We start from the raw sequence: 18446 nt of genomic DNA, 5'->3' as shown, positions 1-18446 counted from the left end.
AAATATACATATTCAAAAGTTTAATCTGGAAAGATTTTAAAAGACCTGTATGTGCTTTAAAAAATAAAAAGGTATTACAATCACAACTGAAGCTGCGTTGCAATTACAGTACCTTAACGTTGCCATTACAGTACCTTAATCCGCAGATAGAGGACACATACACATCAAAACGAAACAAAAAACTCCTAGATTCCTGTCTCAGTTGTTAAAATATATTATAGTATCATATATTGATATTTTTCCTCAATGGCATATTTATTCGTATACTGTGTTATAACTTTTATATCTATTTCCACTATTGGCTGTAGCCAAGAGTCTGGAGTCTTGGATTACACAAAGACCTCATTATCGCGTTCATGAATATTGGATATCAATCTTACATTTTCATTTCTATCAAACCACAATGTCTCATATAGCAGCTCTTACCTTATGTAGCATTTAACCAAACTAAGATAAATACATTTAAGTACATACACAGAGGTTATATTTTTGGAGACCACATAAAAAATACTAGTAATGTAAAAAAAAAAAAAAAAAGAATTCTAAAATAACTTCCTGAACCTTTTAATTTAATTATGCACAATTGTTTGAGGAGAATATGGGTCTCTCACTAAACTCACTGTATCCTGCTCCAACCACTGCCTTTCCTCTCCTCACAGCCTCGTGCTCTACCTCATTATGTCAACATCCTAAGAGTTGCCTTAAAGCCATTTTAAGAGCTGTGACTCACGACACTCGATGTGTGTTTACACCAAACTAAAAGTTCAAGTGGTAATGTGGGTACTATATGCTACCATTGCAAGATGAAAGTGATAGTGGAGGTCTCGGCCTCTTTAAGTGCTGCCATTGAAACTATTCACTGTTGCATATAATTGTTATTTTTATCTTCCGTAAACCAGGAACTAGTGCACTGTGCATTTTTATCATCTGTGAAGCACGAAATAGTCAGAATCAGAAAACTTTATTATTATAGCCGCCGGGCCAACTGCACACAGACATAACAGGTACAAAAGTATATGCTATGACCGTTCACATTATTTAAAATTGATAAAATTGAAAGATTCTTAAGAGAAACCCCAGACAGAGTTGAAAAATCAAATCACAGAAGGATTAAAATAGTAGTGCACTCTTAGCATGCTACTTGTTGTTGGCACAACAGTGACTGCTGTTCAAATTAGTATCTAGTTTCAATACTAGTTTTAGTATCAATTAGTGATTTCTGATTTTCAATACTTTTTCAATACAATACTAGAGACAACAGTAGCTCAGTGGCTGTTGAGCATGTCCACTGATCTGAAGATGGTTTGAATCTTGCTCTCAACATAAACTTCATTGGCTGAGCGGTCAGATCCACTGACCCTCAGGATGGCGGTGCGATCCCAGCTCCCACAGATGAATACTGGTGATGTGTTCTTGGGCAAGACACTTAACCCACCTTGCCCCCAGTGTCTGCGTACACAGGTGTACGAATGTGTGTGTGAATGTGTGAGTGGTTCCTTGATGTAAAGCGCTTTGAGTGCCTTGAAGATGGAAAAGCACTACCAAAAAATGTGACCTTTGACCATTTATTTTTGACAACCCTACTTCAGATGCAGCAAAGTTACATATTGCCTTGTGACAAACCACCCTATATGACTATGTAAAAATCACCAATCAGCCCTACCTCCCGTCTCTCTCCCCCCGCCCTTTATGTGCTCTCATTGTATTAGTATGGATTTCCAGCTCTGGCCCTTTAAACCACATTAACACAGGAACATCGAGCTTGTATAATCGTATTACATTACTCTGATACCCCTCTGCTCTGCCGGTGGACATGTCTATCGCCCCCCATTGTCTGTGAAGTTGTGTGTCCCAAACTTGGGCCACAGTAGTGCTTAGGATGTTCGCATATCGATTGTTTGGTAATGAATGGAGATAATAAAACAACATTTAATTTCTGACCGACAAAGCCATAAATCATCAGACTCCAGACAAAGAGTAGGAGTTAAAATGGTTATCTCAGTCAGTGTTTCTGTAAATACTGATTGTAGGTTAATGGGGACCGCAAAGGATGTTCAAAATGATCAAATTAAATACGTTTTAAGAATTTGGGCTGCCTCCTCTGATAAGTATTTAAAGCTGCTGTAAACAATTTAATATGTAGCTGAGAAAAAAATGTCTTGTGCTGTTAGCATGCTAGTCGGTGTATAACTATTGAATAATACACATGCTTAAAAACAATGGGTGAGAAGTACATATAGATTTTAAAAGTGCTGTGTTTCGTCTGCACCTAATTATGAACAAGGAAGTGTGCTGGTAGCATGCTAGTTGTTGTTAGCATTACCGTAATGGTAAATCTGACAGTTGTGAAAAGCACTTATAAACTCATTGCAGTGAATAAGTAGGATGCTAGGAAAAACGTTAAGAAAGTCAGGATTAGCTTTGCACTGCAGCAAAGTTAAAATAAAGTTGTTTTCTCACAGTTTTAAGACAATAAATAAAGTTTGTGCCTCTAGTTGACACTTACCCATCTCCCTGTCCTGCAATGTTATGCAAATGTTTAAAATCCCCAGATGTAGGTATAAACTTTATCGGTCTCACAATGGGGAATTTAAAAGTAGACTTTAAATCTAACCGTTTAACTAGAATATAAAATATATTTCGAATACTACCACTCCTGCACTTCGACCTTTTACTTCAACTAAAGTTTATATTATCACAGTATTTATGCGGAAAAGATCCAGTTTTCCCTTTGCTTTTTGCATGTTTTATATTGCTCCTGCTTTTTCCCTGAATAGATTACAAAACTCCACTCAAATCTCATTAAAACTTTTCTCCTAAAGTAGCACAGCACATCCAGACACATGCTACCTCCACACACATGGTTAGTCCCATTACTTTGACATGGGATGAATAATTCAAAATAGTAATTTGCACACACTCAAATGTATTTCAATGGAAGTAAATGCCTCTGTTTGACAATTGTCAAATGTTTTAAAATGTACCTCAGCCATTCTAACATAGTTCTGTTGACCCTACTTTAAGGATACAACATTAACAACTTCTTTACAAGGCGCTGGCGTATTTGAAATCATTAAAGTTTCATTTTGTTTGGGGTTGTTCAGCCTCTCCAGCGCGCTCCACTTTTGTTTTTTTTTGCCTTCAATATAAAACTTGTTAAAGCTTTAAACAGTTGCTTTATACACAGCTTGGTCCAGCGGCTGCGTAGTTATATAACAGCATGTGGCTTGACTTTGTTAAACCATAATGCACAAAGGCAATGGGTTTTCAGATTCGATTATTACTTGTAAGGTGCTGTCCTCTATGATTGAATCATGGGTGGGTTAATGTATGTTTTATTCATTGTAAAGTTTTTTTCTCAAAGGGGAAGTGCATTAAATTGTAAGTGGTTGTGCTGATGTCATGGAGGAGCATCTTCATATTAAAGGGGCTTTACATGATTACTTTTCATTTAATAAAGTCAAATTAATTTCACCCCAGCACAGATATATTGTAAAAGCAGCTTTTAGTGTCAAAATGAGACCACTGTGTATTGACTGCATCTAATTATAAAGCTTTTTTTATTACCCATGAACCAGGAAGTAGTGTGCTGTTATCATGGTAGTTGCTGTTAGCATTACAGTGACTCCTCTTCTCTCTGAATATAGCGAAAAGTGGTTAGAAAACACATGGTGAATAATCAAAACGTACAAAGAAAAAGTACACACTATAAATATAAACCCCCCAAAATGTACTGTTCCATTTATAATTTATAACAATACATATAGTAAATATTGCGTCAGGCTGTAATTGCGGTATTTGCGAGTTCCCACAATCACAAGAATCCATCTGGAAATACACCCACAGTCAAATTTGTCCAGCAGCAGCAATGAGCATGAGCAGCATTGACGTTTGTGAGGAAATCAAACTCAAAGCACCAAAGTGAACCAAAGCAAACATGGCGACACCAACAGACATACTTCTGTTTACTATTATCCGTTTACTTCTATATACTAATTTAATTCTACTTTTTACCGACTATTTTGTTGGTGAAAAATGTGCAAAAGGCAAGTGTTTTGTGCATTTATGGACAGGGAAAATGTCTGTGCATTTCTTTAAACTGGATGTAACCAAAGTTTGATTTTTCAGCTTGTTCCACTGTTCTGATGCTTCAACCGATCAGCTTCAAATAACTGTCATGACGTTCTGCCTTTTCCTGATTGCTTTCAATGAGAGTCGTAGAGTGCTTCACATATCAATCTGGAAGGGGTCCAGGTTAGAACATTGTTGGCATGGAGACAAACAGGTGACGCATCCACTAATAGAAAAGTTACACCGTGCACCTTTTAAACACTCTTTTCTGGCCTAGTTTCTGTCGTGAGGTCAGAGACTAAACTTTGCATGATCTTGTCTGTATTCAGAGGAGAGCAGGCCTTTAATCCCCTGTTTTGACCCATTGAACATGGAGCACTCGATCAATAAGACGTTTTAAGAGTATGCTAAACTGAGAACACAAGTGCCAGCCAGATGCCCTTTCCGCATTTATCATCATTACACAGACCTCAACTAAAATACACCTTACAGATGTTTACCAGATGTTACAAATTGCTTTTTTAAACTACTACTACCTAGTCTACTTTTTCCTACTACCACTACTCCCAAATACTACCACTAATATTATCAATGCTGTTGTTGCAACTACTTCTTCTGCCCAAACTACAACATCTACACATCTTTACAACCACAAACTTTTTCTTTGCTGACTACTAAAAACTACTAAAAACACATAAAGACTCACCTGTTTAAAGCCGCTTTTAATCTTTAATTATTATGAGTGTTGATTTTAAATGTTTGTATATTTGTATCTCTTTTTTAAATTGTTCGTCTATGTAAAGTGTCTATGTAAAGTCTCTTGAAAAGCGCTATATAAATAAAATGTATTATTATTATTATTATTACTACTACTGCTACCACTACCACTTCTATCATTACAAGTACTACCTCTTAGTAGTACTTATTTCTACTACCACTACTCCTAAACCCTACTATTGCTGCTATTGTAACTACTTCTCGTGCCTCTTTCCTGCTTCTCCTTCTATCACTATAATTACTACTGAAGCTGAGCCTCATGTTCTTACTCCTCCTCCTATTACTACTCCTCCTCCTCCTACTACTTCTACTATTTTCTTTTATTTCTTATTTCTTTTTATTTATCTCTTTCTTTCTGTATTTATTTATTTGTTTGTTTGTTTATTTATTTATTTGCCAGGGACCATGTACAAATTCATTAATCTTACAAAAGAAAACATGATTTGTACCAGCTTTTGCTACTGCTACTTTCCATCTGCATCTACTACCACCTCTTCTACTTTCTACTACCACTCCTACCAAATACTACTACCACTACTGTTGCTGCTTCAACTACTTTTACTGAACTACTTGAACTGCATAACATGTGTGCAAGGCTGACAGCGCGTGTAGGCAGTTGTATTGATTCCGATAAAGGCCTTTCATTTGGTCTTGTCTGAAATGAAAATGTATTGGAAAAGTACTTACTGCTGTATACAAAGAGCACTCAGATGGGATCTTAGTCTAAATAGGAGTGCTCCTGGCTTAAACTAATAAATATAATAAAAAAACTAAATTTGTTGAGAGGGTATAAAATTGTAAAAAATCTTTAAAGAAGAGCACTGTTAACACATATCTCCATATAGCAGTTTTGAATACTATATTACTAAATACTAAAACGTATTAAGTTTTGTAAGTTTCAGTTTTTGCCAACCTGAATCCCCTCTCTTTGCTCTCCATGCTAAGTCACTCCCCCTTCAAACACCACATTTCAATTTGTGCATTCAGCTAATGACACCACTACACATCGCACCAGGTTTGTGAAGTTGTAGTGTATTGTTTTGTATCATGCTTTTGTATATATTATCTAAAATTGTCGTGTGGGAGCATGGATGATGTAGACTTGTGGGCTGAGGTTTGGACAGAATTGTACTGCTAATCATAAGGAGGTCTGAATAGGACCCGGGAGAGATCGCTGGATTACTCAAACATGCATGGACGACATCTAAAACCCCTTCAAGCATGTTTTTGATGAGGGAACAATATGTGCACATGGTCCATATTTATTGTGTGTACTTTTTCTTTCCACTACTTTGAAGTTTGTGGTGATTTTTTGGCTATATGATAAGATTTAAGCTGTAAAAGGCTGAATAAATTCTGTTTGTTATCGTGACAGACCTAATGATAATGCACTTTTGTAGCTAATTTTAATCCATTCGCTTTTTGTGCAATACTTAAACTTCAACCAAGACCTTTACTGGCATGTTTTGGCACATTTCATAATATTGTCTGAATATCGCCATCAACATATTAGGAAAAAAAATCGATTCATATTTTTCTAATATCGCACACCCCTGCTTAGCATTCTGAGCGTGTATGCTGCAACAATGAAATGAAAAACAGTTCTTACAGTAAAAGTGCGTGGGAAAATTGATTGTAGTGTCTGAATATCTGCTGGCATCGTTGCACTATTTTCTTTGTGGCACTATGTAAACGTAATGCAGTTTGTGTAGGTATTGCACTTAGGGAGGGAGGCTTGGGACAGTGCGTTATTAAAGTCATGAATCACTGCGTAGCGCACTGGAGCACACTTGGCCTTTCCTTTGACTCGCAGGGGTGACTTTAGACAACCAAGCGGGGTGTATCCAATAAAGGAAGAGCTCTTTACTAAGTCCCAAAGCTAATTATGGCTAACTGTTGTTTTATAGTAAGATCACAAGAGTAGAATATATGCAGTATATTCTAAGGGGGAATTTAAAGTTGGTATAGTCAGTAGTAATACCAGAGTAATACAAACATGTATTGGTATAGAATTCTAAAAATGTTGTTTTATGTTTAGTTTAAAGAGGATATATTATATAATGGCTCATATATGGCTCATATAACTGTGTTCCCTCATTAATTAACTCAAAGTTGTATGTTGATTGGCATATTTCATATGGAGGTGTCCTGGGTGTGTCCCATCGGGAGGAGGCCCTGGGGAAGACCCAGGACATGCTGAAGGGACTATGTCTCTCCACTGGCCTGGGAACACCTTGGGATCCCACCAGAGGAGCACGAGGATGTGTCTGGGGTGGAGGAAGTCTGGGAGTTCCTGCTTAGACTGCTGTCCCTGTGACCCGGCCCGGGAAGAAAACGGATGGATGGTTCATACATGTTTGAGTAATCTTGTATTTAAGGCTTGTGTCTTCCAATAATTTCTCCTTTTACCTACCACCTGTCTCCACCCAGTACCCTGTATGTACTAGCAGTTATTCAAAAGACTGAAACTCAGCTCAACTTTGCTCTCTAGTCTTCTTCTATCAGACCTTATCCTGGTATTTGTATTTTGCTGTTGTGTCCATAGCTCAAGATATGAACATTACTAACAGACAAATCAGCCGCCTTCTTTCCCTGAGATCACTGCTGCCAGCGTTAGCAACAGGTTTGACAGACACTGTTGGTAAATGCCGTCTCCCTGCTAAACCAGCGGTGCGGGTGGGAAGGGGACCTTAAACAGCCTTCTCCTGATTGGCTCTTTGGTTGCTATGATGCTCGCGGTTGAAATTCCAAATATAGAACTCAGCTCCAAAGTCACCCATATGCTAGCAAGTGCTAGCTTCGATGAGCTTCATTTGACTGGAACTAAACTCCATGGGTGACGTGACACTCCACTTCTCCACTTCTTTATAGAGTCTATGCGTGAAACAAGTATCACTGAATTCTGCTTTTCGGTCCAAATATGCTGCTGACAAAATAGTTTTGTCATTCAATAAATGACAACAATTGTGTCCCAGTGGACGTCAGGAGCTGCATGTGAATGAGTTGTGCTTGCATTGTTTATTGTTCTATTGTATGGGCATAATGTGTTTTTGGCTTGGTCTTTGGGATGTAATTGGTACTGCAAATTGGTCCTTTAGTCCTCAATAACAACAGATATTTTTGGGGCCAAGAATAAATGAAAACAATACATTGTATTTTTGACGAGGCATTATTTGTAACGGTTTTTCAACTTAATTTATTTGAGGGACAGACCTTTTGCAGACCATTACTTTTGGTGTCAAAACAAAATATCTAAATATGTTTAAGTAAAGATTATATAATAAGCAAATGCCAAATTGCCAAACCAGAATTTAACTGGACTAGTGCCAACCAGGTCTAAACCAGATCTAAACTTGGTCTAAACCAGGACTAACCCAGGACTAAACCAGTTCACATATATTATAACATTTCCAAACAAGAATATAACGTGAACTAGGCCTTTTAACTTTTTGTACATGACACAAAACAATTCACTACAACTTGACAAATCTAATGCGACGTGTTTCATAAGTGGAATGTATGCTGACTGTGTTGTGCAATCTGAAGAGGGAGTACTTTGTAGAAAGCAAAAGGATGGGAGACTCAGAGCATCAAAAACAAATGTGAAACTTATAAACACTTTAATATGTTGTTTTTGGCGAATGTAGGATTTTCAAAACAATAAAAGGTAACATGATGATCTAAATATGGTATGTGTTAGCAATTAATACCCCGTAGAAGTATAATACCCCCTCTTGAATAACTCCAAATGTCTTTCATCTTTTTAATTAACTAAACAAATCCCAGTGCATCTGCTGAATCTTGGTAACAGTGTTGGCTTGCTTCTTGTTTTGTCTTAGGGAGAGATGAGACCATGCAGCCTGCTAAGCCCTCCTTCCTCGAGTACTTTGAACAGAAGGAAAAAGAGGCCAATATCCACAATGAGGCCGGAGAGAACAACGCAGACCACCGCAAACTGCCCACAGAGGGAAACCTGGAAGTGGTGAGTCCTCTACAGCTGTGTGGGTCAAGGTTAAACATTGTGTTGTCCTGGGGTCATTTATGACCCAAAAAGCAACTTTTTCACTGCAGTACTCTGTCATGTCTTCATCAAATGGGCTGAAATTAGGTCAGTTAATTGCATAGTAGGAACTGTATGAAAAAGGTAGGTTGAAAAATGTCCTGTACTTCTTAATTACCATCACTGCACTGAACAAACACTATTTGGTCAATTGGCAATGAGATTTGTCAAAGCAAAAAGTTACATTGATCATTCCTTTATTTTTGGGGTCTATTTTTAGACTGACTTCAGACTAATGCACTGTATGTATGTATAGTATGTATTTACGTAAGGGCCCAAAACAGCAAAAAAGGGATCCAGAAAGGGGTGGTCTGACATTAAAAACATCTCTAATACTGCTCTTGGTTAGCAGGTAATAATCTTATCTCTCTGTATCGCCCTTGAATTTGCCATTACTTTGATGACAGTAATCTTGCATGCCCCGTGTGACATTTGAAAGCCAAGGTTAAGTTATTGTCATCGGTCTGGGTTGCTGTGGTGCCTGAGAGCCCCACAGATCTGGTTTAAAGCAGAAACATTTAAAGGGAAAAGAGCAGCTGTTTGTCTTGGGCCGGAGAGCTTAAGCAGGACGAATGACTGCGGCTACAATTAAATATTAAGTATATGACCTTTACATCAAGGTGCTCCGCTTTTCCTGGATCTGCCTGTCTCCTGCTGCTACTGCTGCCTCTGCTCTGGGGGCTGGTTATGGCGCATATAATACAGACAATAAAAATGAAAGTGATATGTTTGGGTAGTCCTAACTTTGAATAATATTCAGACCTATTTTGATCTGGTTTAGTGCTGTCCTGGTTATAATTACTATGTCAACTTATTGTTCAATAAATGAGAGCTGGAACAATATATGTTGGGACTCAATATTTATAGTGTGTACATTGTCTTGGGGAGTGGGAGAATTTGGATATTTCTGTTGTAATAGTATAACATTTGAGTCGCAGAAGTTTGAATTAATGACTTGTGTTATATTGTTATTATGTTAGTGTTGCAGAGGTGGAAGAAGTACTCAATTCTGTTACTTAAGTAGAAGTACAGATACTGGGGCAAAAAAATACTGAAGCAAAAGTATCACATGGAAAAATAGACTGAAGTATTAAACTACCCGTTTATAAACGGGGTACTTAAAGAGTCAAAAGTAAAAGTATTTTGTGCATATTTTGATAAAGGTTTGTGTTGAATTTTGTTCAACAGAGACTATTAAATCATTGTTTTTTTCTTTTGTGTTTTTATTTATACATTTGTTTGCTCAAATTATGAATGTGAATGGAAAATAAACATCTACTCGCCTTTTCAGCAGGTCTCAATAATAAAAAAATACTTTTACTTTTCAGTCCAGTAAATAAAATGTGGAGTAGAAAGTACAGATACTGCTGCTGTCAAATGTAGTGAAGTAAAAATAAAAATATCCACTTTAAAATTTACTTAAGTAGGTATCTGTTCAGGTTTAGGTATCTGTACTTAAGCATAGTACTTTACTACTTTTACTTTGTTACATAACTACATAAAGTAGTTTCAATATTAACACTTATGGCAGTATTTCTCTGTAGAAGTATATTGTGCGTCAAAATGTGTTATTGTGACAGGCTTAATTATGGGTTACTTCATCGTTCATTTCATCCTTGTTAATTTGTAGGTTTAGTTTAATTTTTAAAGATGACATTTCTTGATGACTCATCTCTAACCTTACAAAGTGACTATGATAGAGGTGACTTACTGGCCAATGGTCAATTTGAAATGCCCCCCAGTAAATATCAATATTTAAAATGTTTTTCTAAAACTCTCAGGATCGACTTAATGTCTCAGTAGGTACCGGGTCTTAGAGATACCAGAAGCCCAAATCAAACGGGTTTTGTACAGCTTACAAAATTCATATGGGTAATACTAAACTAGTACTGCTTGAACTGAGGTATTTGTCATTGCATTTGATATAACAGGCACTGTATAATTAAAATTGCAACAAAACTGAGAAATATTGACATTCATTTACATTTAAAAAAAATGAAAACTCACTCTGTAGGCCCCTGGGTAAGACCTTGCATTAAGTCTGTCCTGAAAACTGAGGTTAAGTAAACTTCTGGGAAAGTATTTAGTAATCAAAACAAAACACTGGTTGGCAAAAGGAAGCTCTATACGCTCTATAATAGTATAAGCAGCTCTTGAGTTGAAAATATGTCCCCTTTATTGTCTGGTAATCAGGAAGTGCACAGGTAGCATACTAGCTGTCGTTAGCATTACCTTGACGGGGAAAAAAGCACTCTGCCAACACCCAAACCTAAACCTAGCTATGACAGGAACACGCTATCTTCAAACATGTACCATAATAGACCAAAGACTCGTATGCAATTTGTGCTGTAACTTCATATGATTCCTGTTTGATCTCATGGGCACTATAAGATGTGCCCAAGGAGGGAATTGTCACGGTGTTTATAGAAGTAGCGTAACTTCTGCTGACAGCTAACCGCTGTGTGGCCCTCTTCTCAGCGCGCACTTCGCCGATCTGTCATGCAAACATCTACATAGGTGTGCGATGACAAACTAGCTCATATGACATCTCATCAGAGGCGGAACAGATAAATGTGGCATATTCAGGGCACAGAGGGACTCCAATAGGATTTAATGGACACCTGAGGGCTCTAAAAAGAAAAAATAAATAAATAAATAAAAAATGTTCCCCCATTTACATTCTCTGTCTTATTTTCTCACTTATGAATTACTAGTACTTGCATTCTCCTCTTCTGTCCCCACCTTACCCATTCCAAAATCACGGAAATTTGTAAATAGTTATGTCTATAAACCATGTTATGTCTTGGTATGTCTTGGTTTGTCTTGGTATATGACTGGTGATTATGTTTGTCCATCTTGCATTAAATAAAATGCAAAAATAAATAAATAAAAAAAACAAAAAAAAGGCGTTCTACAATGCGTAGGGAAGGTGTGGTTTGGATCTGGCTGTGCTATTGATAGTTTTGGGCTTTAAAATGAGAAGTCTACAGTCATTTGCGTGGCAGTAAAGGCATGCAGAGATGAGACTTTGAAGAATTCCATATTTTTAGTGTTAAAAAGCATTGATCAGAAGTTTTTAGTGTTAAAAAATTAAGATTAAAGTGCCTATACTACTGTTTTATCTGTGTTATAATGTTGTTTCCTCATCACCATCATACCCAGAGTTGTGTTTTATTTCATTCACACATGTTTAACACACAAACCCTGCATATTTAGGCTGAGTTCTTCTCTCAAACTGAAAACATTCTGTTCCACCTTGTGATGTCATGTGGCAATACAGGAAGTGCTGTATTGTGTTTTATTTTGTGTATTGTGTGCTGTTTTTTATGCTTTTAAACTCCATACGCCTAAGTAAAAGGGCTGTTAACTTGAAAACTACCACGATAAGACGTCACAAGGTGGAACAAAGCATTTTAAGCTTTTTAGATGTAGACAGACTAATAATAATAAACATGTGTGAATGAAACAAAATACAACTCCTGGTATGTTTTTGATTAGGTAAGAACATTATAACATGGCTTAAAGCTCACAAGACTCAATTTTTCATAATATAGGACTTTTAAGAGCCGTATGTGTTTTTATTTACTTTACAATCCATCCATCTTTGCGATCCATCCATCTTTGCCATTCATCCATCCATCTTTGCGATCCATTCATCTTTGCGATCCATCCATCCGTCCTTGCCATCCATCCATCTTTGCAATCATCCATCCATCTTTGCGATCCATCTATCTTTGCGATCCATTCATCTTTGCGATCCATCCATCCGTCCTTGCCATCCATCCATCTTTGCAATCATCCATCCATCTTTGCGATCCATCTATCTTTGCCATTCATCCATCCATCTTTGCCAGTCATCCATCCATCTTTGCCAGTCATTCATCCATCTTTGCGATCCATCCATCCATCCATCTTTGCGATCCATCCATCCATCTTTGCGATCCATCCATCCATCTTTGCGATCCATCTATCTTTGCCATTCATCCATCCATCTTTGCCAGTCATCCATCCATCTTTGCCAGTCATTCGTCCATCTTTGCGATCCATCCATCCATCCATCTTTGTGATCCATCCATCCATCGTTACGATCCATCCATCTTTACGATCCATCCATCTTTGCGATCCATCCATCCATCTTTACGATTCATCCATCCATCTTTGCCATACATCTATTCATCTTTATTTTAAACCAATTACAGGGAATAACATTTTGGCCATGGACTGGGTAGAATGATGAATCAAAATCTTATCTCTTCAAGGTTTTAAAAAACTACTAACCCTGTAGTTTAGACCAAACCTATTCAGACAGTTTCATCCTTAGTTTCAGTCAATATTTCTCTCAGTTAGCAACAAAATGTTTCTCAAAGTAGTCACCTGCACTGACTTGTAGGTTAAACGTTTTAGGGACAGTAGACATAACTGACCCTTTTATGTGCATTTCATAACCCACATATTCTGGGACACTTCATGGTCGTGGTTAAAAGCTTACCCGCACTGTACAGGTCTGTCAGCGCGTATTCCATGCAGGATGTCGTCCCGTGGGCTTTGTAGATGCAGTGAAGTGACGGAAGAGAAAACATGAGCGGTGTATGCACAGAAACTCCTGTAACCCTCCATTAAAGGGTAAAAGAGGTCGTTTCATGTCCCCAACGGTAAGGAGCTAGCCCTGTCAGCTGTAAAGTATAGTGTACTGGGATGACTTGTAGTGTGATGTGGGTGATATACAGTATTGAATTGCGTCATATACAGTATTGAATTGCGTCACCAAAATATCCAGTTTTGCTTTTTCTTGAAGTGTATTCCGTTTTTGTGAAGCTAAAAGCCCTCGTTAGCTTGATTCACCTTTTTGTGGAAGTTACCCTGGACTACGAAGCAATTTTCAGGACACCTAAAGAAACTGTGCATTGTTGAACATGAACATTTAATATTTTACACAAACTTCCTTTATATTTCTGTAGTTCTCCATTGAAATGAGTTTGATTCCTGCTTCTTGAAGTGTCAACCACAATGGAAATGCGATTTAGTAGCAGTCGAAAGTCAGAAGCTTTGAGTACCGTGAAGGTGGAAATAAAAATGTGCTATAAAGATGCTGTTTAAAAATGTGACTAGTTTTAATTAAATGTGCAACTTGTTTTAAGTAAAGTTACCTGGTATCAGCAAATACTCCAAATCACAAGTATCGGTATCTGTATAGGAAGTGAAAGGGCTTTATCGGTGCTTCGCAATCATTTTATAAACATACATTTGAACAGCTGTGTAGTTATAATTTTCTTATTGAATTGTGAACTAATGTAGAATTTTCTGTTTCAAAGTGCAATTTTCTTAGATATTTGGCAGACAAAAACACAAAAAGGCAAATAATAAGAATCATATTGTGTCAAAACAAATTATTGCTTATATTTTTTATCCAAATTTATCTGTTTTTAAATCTAGTCCTTTAAGCTAAAATAAACACTTTAAACATCGCTATCATCGCTCTAACTACTGCTACAAATCTGTGCATTCCTCCGCAACATTTCCAAGAGCGTATCTGTGAAAGTAAACTGGAGTTGACAAGGCCAATCCCGCAGAGCAGACTCATTGATCCGTTAGACTTGCAAATGGCCTGATAAAAAAACAACATTTAGTGCTTTAGAGGCAGGCTGACAGCTCCACCCTGACAGACACTGGTTAATTTTAGATGTTCTGCTATTTTTATCATTCTGCAGATGTGTTTCATTTGCTTTTATGCCCCCCCCTGCTCAAACCAAATTCTTTGTTTCACACTGTTGTTTCTACATGCCATTTCTGTGCATGTAAATTGTATGATGGTTATATAATGTACACGTGCTTGCATTATAAAGTAGATTTCCAGAGGTATCAGTGTTTATATGAGTATGCTGGGATTGTGTCTTGAATCACTGTGAAGACAATAGCTTTTAATCAAGGTTTAAAATCAAAATGTTCTTCACGTTACTCCGGTTGCCGTGGGCGCCGCCATCGCTATTCAGGTTGTATTATTTTGCACGGGGCTTCTGATATTGACAATAAATAAGTTCAGTATGGACTACAAAGCCGTTTTTAAGCCTTCCAGAGAATCGGTGCAGTATTGACTTGTTGTTGGACATAAACATTAAACATTTTTACGCAAACCATCCTACTTTTTATCAGATTTTAGCAGCAAAACGTTTCCCAAATTCTCAATCGAAATGAATGGGATTCGCATTTAACCGAAGTGCCACCACAAAGATGGCAAAAGTGGCGGAATAAGATCAGTACGGTTCAAGATGATCCAATATTGACTGGAAAAAAGCAGCATAGTTTCATAGTGTGACATTACGCTGTATCAATGAAGACAAGCGGGTGATAAGGTACAGGTCAGACCCGTGGAGAGGCGTATGTTTTCAAGGTATTATTTAGCAATTCAAAATCTGTACTTGAATAAAGGCAAGAGAGAGTTAGATTTTAGTTTAAAACCAGATATTTTATGCCATGTTGATTATAATATTTCAAATATCACAGTTTCTCAATGATTTTTTTGTCATCAGTATAGTCAGTTACGCTGCTGTATACTGCCCCAAAACAAAGTAATAGTAGTGGTGTATATGGAGGACCAATTTGAGAATTTGTATTATTTTTTTTTTTTTTTTGGTTTTTTTAAGACAAATGCAAATGGCTTTCGATTTTAATTCCCTAAACTTAAACAAAACACGTTGAGCCTCTGAAGTCTGTAGGATTTTGGCTGTGGACCTGTCAATTGAAGTGGACCAACTATACCAACTATGATTAGAAATTACTGAATCTCAATCTCATTTTACAAGTAGTATCATTCTCATTCAAGTACAACTAGTAAAGTACTGTACTTACGTAGAATTTTTAGGTATCTGTACTTTACTTGACTACATTTTGCAGTGGATACTTTTACTTTTATTTCACTCTATCTGAGAGGAGGTATCTGTACTCTCTACTCCATTACATTTTTAACTGGACCAAAAAGTAAAAAGTAAATTTCATATGATTTGAATGGTTATTTTTACCATGTTTGTAGTAACATCTTGACTAAAGTTTTCGAGTTCAAGCTTTGACTTTGCGCAAACAAAAATAAATACATAAAATTCATAAGCAAAATGAAGACATTGATTTGTATTGTTACTGTTGACCAAAATATGTCTCATTTTTTAATCAGTATCACTATATTTAACCTTTTTGTGAAATACTTGAGTAACTTTTTACCTCTGTATCTGTGCTTTTACAAAACTGAGTACTTCATCCACCACTGCTATTCAAATGTAATAATACAGATTAATCGCCCTGTCCTTGCATCTGCTTGTGTGTCAAATTTTTTAAGCCCCAAATTTTGCTTTCTTTTGCCTCATGTGGTCAATTTTTCAGTGGCTGTTGCCGTACCCACTCACTCGTGTGACAATGCCGCATAGAACATGTGGAGGGAAAGCACTCTGCACCTGCATTTTTCATGAGCGCGCCAACTACACGGGCCTTTCGACTTCGCCACCAACTATTTCTGCTTTTTTTTCTATTTTTATTCCAACAATTCACCCCTTCATAGAGATCCAGTTTTCTATTATCTCGTGTCAGAAGGAGTTGTATTGTAGAGTGTGTTCTTGCAGCTAGCTTGGCAGATAGGTCAAAGCCAGGCCGTGTTCATTAAAGTGTAATACGTAACCGCTAGTCTGAAAGGTCAAAAACCTTCTTGTAAATATATGTGCTGTGGCGTTTCTCATATGTAAGTGTCTGTTTGATTTCTGGAAGTGTCTGGAGGCGGTGTAGATGGAAGATGAATTATTGACAATTCTTCTGTCTTCATAAAAGTTCTTTTGATGCTAATCTACTATGGTGGCAGGCCCGGTGTTGGGAAGTAACTGAACACAAATACATATGCTGAATACTGATTTTGAGTAACTGTACATACATAAATACATACATTTTAGTGCAGCTGTAACTAAATGCAACTAAATGCTCACTGGGCACGCCATAGTTTAATGTTTGCCCTGATAGTCAATACATTTGTTTAAAATGTATTATTGTATGTATTATTTTTGCTTGTTGTATTTTCATGAATAGGTGAACAGACTGTTAAAAAGGGACTGATTAAAGATTAAATAATAATTCACACGGTCTACTCCAGACTGCAACTCCAATGGGATTACATTAAAATATATAAGCATTGATTGGGCCCTCGTGGTCTTAGAAGAAACCTATGGGAATTAATCTGAAAATCTGAACGTGATGAAGATTTAATCATAGGCTTAAAGCCACAGTATGTAATTTAAAAAAAATGTTTTAACCTATATATATAGCTTATTGCATTGAAAAGCATGCAAAAAATGTGTTCTTATTGTGAGCAAGCTTGCATCTCCACAAACCGGACTCTTGGAGAAGGGCTTTCTCCTCCTTATTTCCACGAAAAATATTGTTCCTTTGGCTGTAATTTTCTACAGTGTGGCGTAAAAGTTTTTTGTTTTTAATCTCCATGGATAATGTTTCAAAGTATGGTTTTAACTTTCTAAGTAGACATGCAGGTGACGTACCAACTTCAGAAAGTTACGTACTGTACCTTACCTTCAACCTTAATCTTTTAACTTGGGGTTTAATATTGTTGTTGTCAGTTGGTCCCACTGCATGATGTCATTAGGTGGTAATCCAAGATGTTCTCTTAGTTTTTAAAGTCCTTTCATAAAACGTATTAAAGTTTGAGCTTCAGCTAACAGCTCACCAGCCACAATTCGACTGTTCTTTTTAGCTTTCCTGTTGTGTGGTGAAAGGAAATACTGGTATTTTAAGTCAGTTTTGATTTTAAATGTTTTGAATACACACTTTTAACTTGGTGGTTGGCAGAGAACACAGCATAGTGTCTCCCTACAGTTGCCAAATTTTAATGGACCATAGGGAAAATGTATTTTATTTTATTTATTTATTTTTATGAGTCTGAATCAGAAGAAACTTTTAAAAATATGTACTCATAACTTTCTTTCAAGTCGTTTAAGCTTTTTTTTTTTGCTGGTTTCAGATCCATAGTAGTGTTTCTTGCCGCACACATTCATTGAAGTAAAAAGCTCCATCCAATCTACTGATGGCATTGTAAAATAATGTGTAACTTAATAAAAATGACAATGTCTTGAGTGCTCGGCTGTGTGGCATTTTAAATGTGGCCACTTCTTTATATTTATGTTTATCTGTGTAAATGGTGTGGTAAAAGCTTGTCCAAACACTTAATGTTTCATGAGTGTTTTTTTATTCTCACTTATTTATTAGGAAAGCTGCAGCAAAGTGGTTTCTGGACATTCAAAAATAAATGACCCCATTAAATACAGATATAAAAGTCTAATATAGTCTCATCGGGTAATGCTTTGTACCACCACCACAAACATGATTAGGGCTGCAAGATTAATCGCGGTCAAGTCAAAATTGCAATGAATGGACTCAATTAGCAAATCGTAAAAGATGTAATTTTTTAAGTACCGTAAGTTCCTCCATAAACAAAAAGAAAATTCTGTAATAAAATAAATGGACAAACATGTTCTGAAATGTGAATCTTGTA

At 36.8% G+C, this 18446-nt stretch overlaps 1 protein-coding gene across 1 annotated transcript in view; it reads left to right on the top strand.

Annotated features, from left to right (window-relative positions):
• LOC117371385 (serine/threonine-protein kinase 4-like) overlaps positions 1 to 18446 on the top strand; it is a 36166-nt gene that overhangs the window by 14956 nt on the left and 2764 nt on the right. Inside the window, exon 10 of the mRNA XM_033967054.2 lies at positions 8688 to 8830. Coding sequence (XP_033822945.1) covers positions 8688 to 8830 — 143 coding nt within the window. The remainder of the gene's footprint in view (positions 1 to 8687; positions 8831 to 18446) is intronic.

The sequence above is a fragment of the Periophthalmus magnuspinnatus genome, chromosome 5, assembly GCF_009829125.3.
Source record: "Periophthalmus magnuspinnatus isolate fPerMag1 chromosome 5, fPerMag1.2.pri, whole genome shotgun sequence".
Classification (NCBI taxonomy): Eukaryota; Metazoa; Chordata; class Actinopteri; order Gobiiformes; family Gobiidae; genus Periophthalmus; species Periophthalmus magnuspinnatus.
This window is presented reverse-complemented; position numbering and strand designations above follow the sequence as displayed.